The sequence below is a fragment of the Octodon degus genome, unplaced genomic scaffold (genome assembly GCF_000260255.1).
Source record: "Octodon degus isolate 3935 unplaced genomic scaffold, OctDeg1.0 scaffold00026, whole genome shotgun sequence".
Taxonomy (NCBI): Eukaryota; Metazoa; Chordata; class Mammalia; order Rodentia; family Octodontidae; genus Octodon; species Octodon degus.
The window spans coordinates 363,152-376,816 of NW_004524602.1; the positions used below are offsets into that span (position 1 = coordinate 363,152).

General features: G+C 51.6%; 1 protein-coding gene across 2 annotated transcripts in view; it reads right to left on the reverse strand.

The window, feature by feature from the left end:
* The window catches only part of Acsbg1 (acyl-CoA synthetase bubblegum family member 1), a 42,635-nt gene extending 35,672 nt beyond the window's left edge, over positions 1 to 6,963 (reverse strand). For both annotated transcript variants that reach the window (XM_023712502.1, XM_023712501.1), the window contains exon 1: positions 6,862 to 6,963. In XM_023712502.1, the coding sequence (XP_023568270.1) occupies positions 6,862 to 6,941 (80 nt within the window). In that variant the 5' untranslated portion in view covers positions 6,942 to 6,963. The remainder of the gene's footprint in view (positions 1 to 6,861) is intronic.
* Positions 6,964 to 13,665: the final 6,702 nt, after the last annotated feature.

Here is a 13,665-nt window from a genome sequence, read left to right on the forward strand (position 1 = left end):
AAATTATGGAAAAAAAAAAAAAAGAATGACCAGAGTCACAGAGATCTATGAAGCAAGGTCAAATGGTCTAACACAAATTTATTTGGAGACTGAGAGGGAAGAGAGAATGGTGCAGAAAAGGATATCTGAAGTAATAATGCATATGCCTTTTTATCTTTTTTTTTTTTTTTTTTTTTTTTCTTGAGATTGAACTCAGGCCCTTGGGCTTGCCAGGGAAGCACTTATTCCACTAAGCCACCTCCCCAGCCTCATGCATATGCCTTTTTAAATTGGGTGGAAAACATCAATCCCTAAGTTACACATGGAAATCTAGAAATTATAGATTACAGAATGTCAGCTAAATAAGAAAAAGAAAACCACACTTAAATTCATCATAAGCAAACTGCTAGAGAAGAAAGATAAAGGTATTTTCTGGGCAGGGGTAGGATGAGGAGGGCACATTATGTGAAGGAAACTGAGAGACAAAAAGCAAAGCAAAAACACTGACTCTTCATAAGAAGCAGTGCTGATTCAAAGATATCAGAACAAAACATTTGAACATACTAAAATAAACTCTGGCCAAAATTCTTTCCCAGTGAATATATTCTTTAAAAACAAAGTAAAGCTAGGCATGGTGGCACATACCTGTAATCTCAGCACTTAGAAGGCTGAGGCAGGAGGATTGCTGAGAGTTCAAGGCCAGCCAGAGCTGCAGAGTGAGTTTAAGGCTATCCCGAACTACATAGCAAGACCCTGTCCTAAACACACACACACACACACACGCACGCACGCACACACACACACACACACACACACACACAAGTGAAATGGAACAGTCAGGTCCTTCCATCCACGCCTGTGGGTGAAGCTCCCCACATTAAAGTAGCACCAGCACAGTGACTGGCTTCTAAAACTCACTATGGAGGAGAGGCGCTGCCATGTGGCTCCCAAGGCCATGGAATGTGACCTAGTGCCACGTGGCTGTGTCAAGACATTGAGCCACCATGTCAGAGGTGAGGTACTCAGGATCCAGTGAGGAAACCACTCTGAAGGAGAGGCACTGAGGCCTCCGCCTGTCCCCACCTCTAGCTTGTTGAACCTTCCCAACCAGGTGGCGGGTTGAGGAGCAAGGATGTTGTCGGCTACCAGGCCGTGAAGACACTGAAGCAGCCCAGGGAGAGGCCCGTGACAAGACAAAGGTCTCTGGCCACCACCAGTGTGGTAAATGGAAGCATCCCCTGAAAGCCATCCGTGTCTCTAGGATCCAGTGGAAGGATCTTTGCAGACTGATATAGGGTGCTGAGGAGGGCAGATCATCCTGGAGCACCCAGGTGGCCTCACATACAGTCACACATGTATACAATCTGTCTTATCTTCAAAGGGGGCAGAGGGTGATCGGGCAGACACATGCTGGAACCGGAAAGGACACAACGCCTCTCAGCAGAATAATGGTGTGGCCACATGATGAAAACCTAATGATGGGTCTGCGCCCATACAGAGTTCCCCTGCATCATCACAGCAACGAATCAAGGTGGTGAGGCAATCCCAAAATCAACTACGATGAGGAGCTAGCTGCTCCTAGACTGTCTTCCATTCTGCTCCGCACCCCACATTTAGTCAGGAACTATCGCCTTTGGTTTTCGCGCATGCGCCAACCCTCCCCCAGTCAGTGCCTGTTAGTCACTTTACCGCCCAAGTGAGCTCCACTCCCAGCCTAATCGGATAAAAGCTCCAACCTCTGTCTCCACCTCAAGGGTCTGTGGTTTCTCTTTGGCCACTCTCTTGTGCCCAGTAATAAAAGATTTCTTTTCTGTCTATCTGTTTCTCTTTCACCCCAGAGGAAGGAACCTTACACCTAAACTATGTGAAGAGCAGGCCAGCAGAAGCTAACAGTATGGGTGGCCCCACAAACACAATGAGTGAATCGAGCTGTGCACAGAGGAATTCAGGATCCAGGACCTTCGCTTCTCAAGCCGGGAGCAGCCTAGGGGAGAAGAGTGGGCACGAGGGGCTTCCCAGGGACCAGATGGCCTATATCTTGATTAGGTCGTCGATTTACAGGTGTGTATACGTTTGTGAAAAGTCATCAAGTTATATTTGTGATAGATGCGCATTTCAATGTTTGATCAACTGACCTCTATTAATAAAAACCTAGCTGTCTATTAGAACCTGCAAACATAAAGTCTTAGTTCACAACTTCTCAGGCCAGCATCTGAGCAGGATCCAACTGTCCTTCCCATGGTCTCGACCTTTACAGCTCCTTGTGCCCTGTTCTTGGGTGTTCCTCATGTGCTATCTAAGGATGGAGCCCAAGGTCTTGAAACCCTAGGATCTTGGGGACCCAGTGTGAGACAGGACTTACTCCTACCTCACTGTTCCCACATAAAACTGCCCATACAGGATGGAGAGTGGGCAGCAGGCTCCCTTTCCCAGAGGAGTTCAGATCAGAGTGACAATATTTGGGTGTTGTAACAGAGTACTTTGACCTCTGTGACCCAAAAACCTACTGGTCTGGGAGTCTGCCACCCAACAGTGCTTGCCTATAGACAGTGACTACCTCTGGTCCCAGATCCTGACACCAACAGGCTCTATGCCCAGCTAACAACTTGGGGACCTACGGATGGACCAAGACCCAGCCTCAGCTGACCCACATCTTGAAGAATCCACATCTGCATACAATGGCGGAGACCCGGCCTAGTTCACTCAGGAATTCTGACTTACCAGATGTGCTCTACCTGTTCTGGGTTCCTGGCACCAGTGCCCTGACTTCCTGTAGCCCTTACTGCAACAGCAAGCAGAAATACCAAAATGACACCCAGGATTTGGAGGCAGATTTATTAATGTCAATGCGCAATGATCGGGATCATTCCCAGGGTATCCGGCCCTGATCTCTGGTGGTCTAGGGCTTATATGGGATGAGCAAGCAGGAAGTACCGAGGCAACATGGCTTGTCAATTGGGGATTGGTTTATACAACGTACATAACAGTGGCCAGCTATATGTCATAGTGACCAGGTGTTTCTAAGTGACAGGAACAGCTGGATCTGAACCAGGAACTGTTACCAGAGCAACTAACTGAAGTATACTGTGTGTGTGGTGGGGGGAGAGTGAGCACTTTCTACTACATTGTAACATCCTCATCCCATCCCATCCGCTCTGTTCCCATTGGCCTTTCAGTTTCTGGAACCCTACAATTTCCTCCCTACCCCAGTGCCTTTGCACTTGCTATGCTTGTTTCCTACAAAGCTCTTCCCTCCACCAACTCCTGCTTATCTTCCAACTCTCTGTCTGACTGTTGCTTTCTCAGAGGCATCTTCTTTCCCAGGACTGTCAGATATCTGATGCTTTTCCTCCATAATTAAAAGAAACCCAGGGCTAGGGAGATGGCTCAGTGGAATAAGTGCTTCCCTGGCAAGCGCAAGGGCCTGAGTTCCATCCCCGGTTCCGCCAAAAAAAAAAAAAAAAAAAAAAAAAAAAGAAACCCACTACTTAAGGAATATTTTTACGGTAGTAAAATACATGACATTTTAACCATTTTAAATGTGGAATTCGGTATTTTGTTCTTATTCTATTTTTTCATGGTTCTTATCGTAGTCATAGTTTAACAACGTGGGATTTAGGGGCAAAGGGCTGGCCTAGCATACAAGGACCTGGGTTAGATCCCCAGCATGACAGAAAATGCTATAATTACTGATTAATATTTGTCTTCTCTGCCGGTATGTGAGCTCATTTGGGTGAACATGGCTTAATATGGTGCCTCAATAATCAACAATAAATACCTATGAGTAAATGAATGTATTCTTGTGGAAATAGACAATAAAGATACCAAAACATGAAGCAAAAGAGAAAAAGGAACAACCATGTTTCTAAATTACAGGAAAACAGGGTAAGAAAGAGTTGAAAGGGCTGGGGAGATGGCTCTGTGGAATAAGTGCTTCCCTGGCAAGGGCAAAGGCCTGAGTTCAATCCTCGGTTCCACCAAAAAAAAAAAAAAAAAAAAGAAAGAGTTGAAGAATCAGAGGCCCTGAACACTCTGTGTTCTTAAGGACACTTGTACTAGCCCTGTAACAGTCTCCTTGCACCCCAGAGTCTGGTATTCTGTCCCTGTCATCCTTGGAAAGCCTTCTCATTAGAGCAGACCTGTTGGCTGGGCTTGTGGCAAGCTCTTGTGACTGTCCCTTGTCCTGAGCTCTTAGAGGCTCCTCACTGTGCCCCATCTTTGGCAGGCAGAGCTGGGGGAAGCAGTAGGCAGAAGCAGCTACAGAGCAAAGGTGGTCAGTTTGGAGCCCACCTCCTTCCCCAAGCCTGGTAGGACCCTGGGCCTGCATCTCCTCTCTGCTCCTCTACCCCAAGCCCAGCCTGAACACAGCACTGCCAGGTTCACCACCCCCAAGGCAGACTGCCCAGCTTCTTCTGGGGCTCCCTGGCTCTTCCCCTGGCCCCAGCTGCTCCCAGTTCTGACTGTGTCTGCTTCTCCAGACCCATGGCTTCTGGCCATGCCTGCTTGTCTAGCCCTACCTATTGTGTCTGACAGCGCTTATCATTCCATACTGGGTGTCCTCTGACCAGAGAGGCTGTGGTCTCCCCAGCAGGGCCTTAGCCAAAAAGCAAGCCCTGGCCCAGCACAGTCAACAGGTGCCCTGGTGGGTTTAATGCTCTGCAGCCACAGCCCTGTGGGTGCCTACCCAATGCCAGATACCAGCTCCTGTCACGAGGTTACCGCCCTGTGACAAGTATAACAGAAGGACTCAGGTGGGCAGGCAAGGCATAGACATCCCTCCTTTGTCTCACTAAATTGCCCAGGCACAGGACTTTCTGTGTCCCCTTAGCTCCCCCACTACAGCACTGGATGGGCCCATGTGTCCTACTTTGGAAGAGGCTGAAACTGAAGCCAGATTGCTGTGCTTGGCTGCAGGGCCCAGGAGTGGCAGGCCCATTGCTGTGTCGGCCATGGCAGTACCTGTTCCGACTAGAACAACATCAACTAGAGAGCGAAGTTTTTTCCCCATAGCTACCATGGGAGGCTGGGACAGCAGGGTCATCTGCCTCATTGACATAAGGAAAAACTGAGGTCCACAGAGCACACCCAGCCCAGGGTCACAGAATGGGGTCAGGAGCAACCCTGGAGCCCAAGACAGGTAGGTGCCCTCTATACTTGTGCTGAGAAGGTTTGGTCCAGCACACCAGGGTGTCACCAGCTCCGAGATGCATACCAGCTGGTCAGCACACTGGACATTCCACAGCGTCAAGGTCAGGCCTTCTATCTCCATTTGCACGTGCGTGATATGGAGGCTGGAGGGGTTAAACACCTGCCTCAAAAACACTCGTAAGAAGGTGGGGGAATTGGCACTGTGCCCTGAGTTCCGGCCCTCACTGCCCAGGAGCCTGGAACCCATGTCCCTTTGATGGGGGCAGGGAGGGCATCTTTCCTGCACTAGGCTGGGATCAGTCCTGTGTGCCACCTCCCTTTGGTGGCATCTGCAAAGAAGGTCTGCCCAGGCACACTGAACCCTCTGCCAGTCTTCTCTCTCTGCCAGCTCCTGATTCTCATTGGCCTCTCATTCATGGGACCTTAAGAGTCAGCAGCTCTTGAAGTTTGCTTTTAAAGGTGAAGGTGGGAGTTAGAGATACTGGAGTTTGAACACAAAGCTTCAAACTAAACCACATATCCAGCCTTTTTTAAATTTTTTGTCTTGAGATAGTGTCTTACTACATGGCCTTGAACTTGTGATCCTCCTGCCTCAGCCTCCCCAGTATGTGGGACAACAGGTGTGTACCAATACAGCTAAGGAGGAGTGAGCCTTGAGGCCTGCCTGTGGGCACCTTGGGGTGGGCATGTTGGCCTCTGCTCTCTGAGCCTGTCGACCATGGTGCCAGAACAGATCAGAGCTGCCCTGGCTGGGAAGCTAGGCCTGCTGTCCTAGAGCGGCTCCCACCTCCTTGGGCCTTGGGTCCATGCCAGCTGAGGAGCTGGTCCTCTGTGTTTGGAGGTCTTGAGTGTGGGAAGCCCCTACTTCTGGGGAGATGGAGTTCACCCCTGGTGAAGAGGGCCTTTTGGAGCCCAGAGGAGGGCAGAACAGTACTCCCTTCCCCCATCTCCCTTCTTGTGGCTCATGAGGACAGTGGCCCCATATTCCCGGAGCTCAAACACATGCACTTTCTTCCTAGACCCTCATGCTTCCTTTGGCTTCCCTACTACACCTTCTAGTTACCTTGACTTTCTGTCCCTTGTCAATGTCCTCTCCTTAACCTTCCAGCCTGCCTAACCATGCAAGGCCACTGAATGAATGCTCCTGGACAGAAGCCTCTTTCCCATCTGTCCCAGATGGTGGCCCCCTACGCATGGTCATCTATCCTGGCTGCAGATTCCTGGCTGGGCCTGGCCTGTCCTCTCAGGAGCTCTCTTTTAACAGGAACTGGGCTTTGAAAAGTGCATCCTTGGACAACAGAACATATATGGTAGAAGAGTTTGACACACCAACCACTGTCCTCATAGACAAATGGAAAACTGCAACCTAAAGAGGGTCAGGGATTTGTCAAGGCCACACAGCAAGCCGAAGCAGGGACTTCTGGCTCCCCCTTTACCTGTCTGTCAAAACCCTGTGAAGGAGAAAGGGAAGTTTTCTCATTGACTGAAAGGCTCTTTCTCCACACAGCCCCTGGCATGTGACCCATTCCTCAGGTGAGCCTCCCCTGGCTATGGCATACAGTGCTGCAAAGAACAAGCGTCCCTGAACACTCATTCCATCTGGGGGGCACTTAGACCCTTCTTGCTTCTCCCAGTTGAGCAAAGGCTCAGAGAGGAAGTGGCTTCCCCAGGCTCACGTGGCAGCAAGAAACCTGGAACTGGGCGACCCGATGCTGAGACCCAGCCCAGACTCACCCTCTTTCTGCATCGTCCTGGTTGGTCCCCATGCCGATGTCCTTCTGGGTCTCCTGAGGGATGTCTCTGCCGCCCGGCATCTTGGGGGTCCTTGGGGTGGCACCTGTGTTCAGCTGCAGAGCTGTGTGGTATCAGCAAAGAAGAGCTCCAAGTTCCAGAGCCCGGTCTCCCACGGGAGAGCTGGCCTTGGGGGCGGGGGCAGGGGCGGCGCTGGGTGACCCACAGCAGGCAGTTTCCTCCCTACTTTTAGCAGCTCAGAATGTTCCTCTGCAGTGAAGTTGCTCAGGACTCAAACTCTCCTTTTCTTCCTGGTTTTGTTTCCCTCCAGGCGAGGAGAATTTCAATGAAGCCAGTGCTCTTTCGGATGCAAATTGCTCGGGGTCTCCCAGGACATCTGGCCTGGGATTCAGTTTTGGGAGCCCAGAAAACCTCCTTGCTGGCTTTCGAGGGCCATGCTGGGAGCAGAAGGGGTTCTTAGAACAGACCCAGGCCCCAACCTGCCCTGTAGCCCCAACTTGCTGTGGCTGCACATGGCTGGGAGGACTTCACTCTCAGCCACTTCAGCGAGGCCTGGGTGAGGGTGGGTGACCAGGGAGGGCCCTGAGCTTCTGTCCTCAAGGACTCTAGGCTGGGTCAAAAAATGGCATTTCCAGTAGGAAGATTGTGCTGGGGAGACATAACAGATGGGACGTGGGAATTGGGCCATCCAGGGAAGCCTAAACACAAACCTGGATCTGTTCCCGGAGGTGAGAAGGAAGCCCATCGATGTGGGCTCTCAGGGAGCTGTACAATGATGTGGGGAGTCCATGGGGGGGGGGAGTCTCTGTGCACCAGAAATCTCCCTCCAAAGCTGTGTGTTAGACTCTTATGGCCACCATAACCAAATGAATTTCATGGATCCTGAGGATAGGACTCAAACCAAGGCATGGGCAGATCTTTCTACTGCAAGACTCTTTCCTCTCTGAGGGTGGGCTACTGCCAGACGACTCCATCTTTAATTACATCTGCAATGACCCTGTTTCCAAATAAGGGTTCCTTCCGGGGCCCTGAGGGGACATGAATTTCAGGACTCAATTCAATCCAGTATAAATATTTCACAATACATGCTGCTAGGTACTCCTGTGAGATGGCCTCAAGACAGTCCAGCTGGGTCACAGGTGCTGCTGTTTACAGGCAAAGGCAAGTGAGAGAGACAAATTCCAGGCATGGGCCAATTCTGTTGAGGGTGCACAGGATGGGAGGTCTTGGTCTGGCTCTGAGGCTGGAATCTGCCATAGCCCAACCCTGCCTCCAAGGCCTCCCTTGCCACCATGGGCAGGTGACAGGTCCTGGCCTCCTGGGCCTCAGTGGGAACTCTGGGTCATGAGGGTGATGACCTAGAGACGGGCCCAAGTCACTGTCAGCTTCAATTGACAGGTGTGTGTGTGGGGGGAGACAGGGGGCGAGCTCTGCTGTGGGTGTGGGCAGATCAGCTGCACCAGAGAGAGGGCAGTGTGAGGGAGGAGTCATACATCCCCTGCCAAGAGGACACTGAGTCTTAGGAAAAAAGAGGTTGAATTCTGACAATAGTCTTTGTCAGGATGAAAGCTAGGGAAGTTTGGGAAGATTTCCGATGTGGGAGGATTCCTGGAGAGTCTCAAAGAGCCTCAGATTCCCCAGGATCTTGGGAACAGATGGAGAAGGAGTTGAAGGGAGGTGGATTTGAGCAACCTGGATGACCGCCCCCTCGCAAAGGCCAGTGTGAACTGAGGGCAGTGGGGACCTGAGTCACACCCCACAAAGTGAGGAGACCACAGAGCACCCAGGATGACCACAGAGTACAGGTGGTTCTGGGACACTTGTGACCAACAGCCCTGGCAACATTACTCCTTGGGGACAGTAAGATAGTTGCCCAGAGAGCAGGACAAAGAGACATTACCATAGGAGCCAAGGCCAGGACACAGTGCAGAAGAAGACAGAAGCAGAGGAGCCATTTTAGCGGAGTTTAAATGGTCCACTAACTGCCTTTTGAAAAATGAACAGAAACAACACGCTGGTTTTTATGTCTGTCTCTCTCACCTCACCTTGAAGCAGAACAGGGCCCTGACAAAGAGGTGGCTAGGCGTGTAAAGTAGTGCAATGTCTGTGGAAATCAGTGTGGAGATTCCTAAGGAAACTAAACTCAGGAATTTTGCTTGATGCAGCTACTCCCTTTCCAGGTGTCTTCCTGTAAGAGTTAAAGATGGGGGGCTGGGGAGATGGCTCAGTGGTCTAAAGCACCTACTTGGAACAAGCTTAGCAAAGCACAGGGACCGCGGTTCAATCCCCCAGCACCACATGCCAGCCAGCCCCACCCCCTGGTGAGCTGAGCTGGCCACACACACACACACACACACACACACACACACACACTAAATAAATGTAAAAAAAAATTATAAAAAAAAAAAAGAAAGAAAATGCAATATTTACACATAGTGGACTTACTCTGCCATAAAGAAACAGAAACTTGAGTCATTTGTAGGAAAGTGGATGCACATGGAGACCATAAGGTTAAGGAAAATAAATCAGATCCATGACTTAAATATCACATGCATTCTTTTTGAATCCAGAATCAAACTCAGGACATCTCACTTGCCTGGCAGGCACTGTGCTGAGCTATATCCCGACCGCCACACGATTTCTTTCTTTTCTTTTTTTTTTTTTTTAGGGAAGGGTCTACAGGTTCAGGGTCTCACTACTAGATCAGACTCATAGTGATCCACCTGTTTACAGCCTCCCAAGAGCTGGGATTACAGCACATGCAACCACATCTGGTCTCCACTGCTGTCTCAGTATGCCCCAGGAGCAAGGCCGGCATGGCAGGCCTGCGGATTGAAGCCCCAGCCCCTCAGCCTGCTTGCAGGCACTTTAATCTGCTGAGCTATTTGGCTGGCCCTACACATGATTTCTTTTATATGAGAAATCCAAAATATAAAGAGCAAAATAAAAGCTAGATAATAGGAAGCAGAGAGGTAGGTCTTTCTCAAAGCGGAAGGGGATAAGGAGGTGGAGGAGGTGAAGGAAAGGGGACAAAAAGAGCAGGTATCTCTTGTCCATGCACCAACTTCATATGAGGCATGTAATCATTATGTGCTGCAAACATGGATTAATAAAACATTGGGGAAAAAGTCTGGAATATAGAAGGAATTTGGGGAACAACTCGCTCCCTGCCAGTTGCACTTGGGCAGAGCTGTGTCCCTGTCCCTGTAGCTGTAGCTCCTGCCTTTTCAGCTGACTAGTACAAGAATGTCCCTGTCACCCATTTCACAGAGTCTGCTGCTAACAGTGAGGACCAGAAGGACCCTTCATAGTAACCCCCGGCTGGGTCTGCTCTGCTCTTCTCCAGGAAGCTGTCCTCATCTTCATGCTGTGGGCCGCTGGCTGTGCTGCCTCTGGAAGCTCTGGGTGAGGATCGGGCAGGGAGACAGAGAGCACGAGGCTCTGTGGGACTCGACCATGTCCTGCGGGGTCACAGGGCTCTACTGTCCTCTGCCTGCCTCCCTCCTGTGGCATCCCAGGGCTCCAAGGCCTGACTACATCATGCTATGGCAGGAGCAATGCCTGAAGCTGCTGTCACTTGGGATGATGCCAATGGGCACTTGGGGGGTGCCTTTTCTTCCCAGAGATGAGACAAGAGTGGCTTGGGGAGAGAAGGGCAGCTGAGGGAGCATTGCAGGGGAGAATGGGCCAAGCTGGGCAGGGGAGTACAGGGAGGGAATGGGAAGGATTTGTGGACAGCACGTGCCCTGCCCCCACCACCCAGCTGTGAGCAGGTAGCCTTCGGGTCTGGCAACCACTGTCTTGGCCCCTGGACCAAGTGAGGCTACAAGAGGTGCACACTGCCCTCTGCCTGAGCTCCCTTCTCTGCACAAAGTCATCTTCCCTTGGGCCACCTGCCTTGGTGCTCCTGCTGGTCCCCTTTGCCTCTGCTCCCAGACTGAAACGCACTCCTCTCTGACACCAGTGCCCCTCACCACCCTCAGGCCCAGCCCAAGATGGGGACGACCTCATGCAAGGGCTGTGCCACCAGCTATACCCAGGACTCCCTCGTCTCTTCTCATCCATCAGCTTCCCCACGCATCCCTGGCCACCCAGCCTGAGAGCTACACTCTCCCCAGCACTCCCACCTACGTCTGGCTTTTTCTCCTCACTACAGAAAAAGCTTAGATTTTTTTTTTTTTTTAATTAAAGCACTTAAATGCTATGGATCCTAACTATGCCAGGGTAGGGATGTGGCTGAAACAGGAGAGGTGAAGGTTACTCAAGTCGTCGCAGCGCAACAATGAATAAATACACTCTTTGGAGGCTCAGAAGTAGGCTTTCAACCCCAGAGCTAAAGGATAGGGGGCCAACACAGACCCCAGAGTTCCAGGATGGTGACCCAGCGGGAGGAGAGGCGGGAGAAGGAGGCGGGAGGGAGCTGAGTAGAGTCCTGTCCTGGCATCACAACCTCGGAGCCTCAGGGCCCTCCCAGCTGTGGGCTCCTGGAGGAACAGCACGTTGTGCCATCCCAGGACCCTTTCTGAGGATGCCTCTCATCCCCCGTGTGGCGCGCTAGGATGTTTTCTCTTCTTCCTTCCCATTTCCAATCACTTCCCCCGAGGCCTGGCCTAGTCCCTGTGGAAGGAGCAGCAGCCTCTGCTGACCCCTGCTGGCCACACATATTCTCCGCAGGCCCCAGACAGCCAGGGCCCAGGTCCGCATAGCGGAAGCGCTGTTCCCACTTCCAGGAGCCACGCTATATAGACGGGATGTAGGTCCTGGGGACAGAGCCAGATAACCAGAGCACCAGGCGTTCTGCAGGACATGGTGCAAGAGAAGCATGGCCCCCAAGAGCCCATCCAGCTGCCAGCCGGCCATGCACCCAGGAGGTGAGATCAGCCACGTGACTCTGGCCAAGCCGCCTCCCCTCTTGTGCCTTAAAGTTCCTCATCTGTAAAGTGGGGCTCCTGGTGGCAATGGCAGACGCCAGCTCAGGCTCAAAGGACTGGGAAACACTCAGCACAGGAGACAGTGTTGACGACTGAACAGGGGTCAGCGTGGCACCGGCTGACTCCCCTCTGCCCACCTAACTCTGGCCTCTTCCAGGGCTCAGCCCAGCCTCCCTGCGTCTTCTGCAGGCCTGAGAGATGGGGACAACAGCGAGCTCCCCTGCGTGCTCCCACGGTCATCCTAAGCACCATCACAAGGCCTGGGAGGGCCCCACAAGGCACAGCAAAGAGCTGCGTGTTCTCATACAGCGCATGGCTCAGAAATGCACTTGCTGCCTTTGTACCTCCTCTGCTTCTGCCTCGCTACCATGTTCCCTCACTCTGTGCCCTAAAACTGTGCTCCTCCAGAGCCTGGGGACACAGTTTTACCCTGGCACTCCTCCAAATGAACTTGAGGTAAGCCAGGTGTTTGTTGAACAAAGTCACGTGAACTCCTATCTGATGGGGTCGGAGTGAGTTCAATACACAGAAAGTTTGCAGTGAGGGCCGGAGAGATAGCTCAGTAGAATAAGTGCTTGCCTGGCAAGCGCAGAGTCCTGAGTTCAATTCCTGGTTAAAAAAAAAAGAAAGAAAGAAAGAAAAAGAAAAGAAAGAGAGAAGTTTGCAGTGTGCAAGCTTCCACAACATTTGGTGTTGCTAGCTGCTAGGCGTACACCTGTCATCTTAGCTAATTAGGAGGCTGAGGCGTGAGGGTCTCTCATATTCATAAACTCAACCTGAGCGTAAGCAACATACTGAGACCCCTCTATCTCAAAAGAAAAAGAGTTAGTGCTTATTGTGTCTAGCATCTTGGGCCAAGAGAACGCCAGGCACTAGAAGAGAGCAGGTCAACAGAAGCATGAAGGACTTTTCCCCGGGACTCCTCAGAGCTGCAGCCTTGGGCTTTTCTGATGGTTCAGAGAGAAGCCTCCCTCACAGAGGTGCCAGGGCTGCCTGCTCTCAGTAAGGGGCTGGGGGATACAGGGGTCTCTCTATATATTCAGCAGAAGTCTTTCCTGGTTGAGGAGAGCAAAGGGTGCACTGGTGCAGCACCCATACCCCCCACAGTGCATCCAGAGGAGGTGGCACCCACGTGCTGAGAAGACGCACACCAGGACTTGCGCAGTGGCACCCTGCCGCCCCATGCTGGAAACAGCCCCGGCTTCCTCTGTGGGCATAAGGGTGCTGATGTGTGGTGTGCTCTTGTGATGGGACCCAGACAATGCCTGAGGATGAATGAGCTGTAGGAAAACCCCCAGCCAGGGCGACTCATACCAGCTTGATGGTGAGCAAGTGGAGCCACACGGGAAAGCACCCACTTTACACTATGTCCACAAAAGATGCAGAACAGATCTGCACCAGCAACAGATGGGGGTGCCCTAAGGAGGGCAGGTTGCACGGGGTTGGGGGTGCTGGCCACTCTCTTCCCACTCAGAGCAGGGCTACACAGTTCTGCTCGCCTTCATAATCCCTGCTTAGCACACTCAGAAAATTGTGCACTTTCTATTTGGACAGTGAACATGCTTGGGGTGTTTTGATGCCTATGTGATATGGGTGACATTGGCTTGGAATTAGAAAGCCTAGGTTCCATCCTTAACCTGCCTGGACTGAAATGCTATGTGGCCTGGGTGAGCTCTGGTCCCTCTTTGAGTCTCTGTTTCCTCCACCCAAAAATTGGAAGGATGGGATATGGATCGTGTGATTTTTGCAGAAACTCAGCTGAATGTTGCAAGTTTCTGAGAGGGAGAGGGAGAGAGAGAGGGAGAGAGACAGAGGGAGGGAGGGAGAGAGGGAGGGGGAGAGAGAGAAGGAGGAG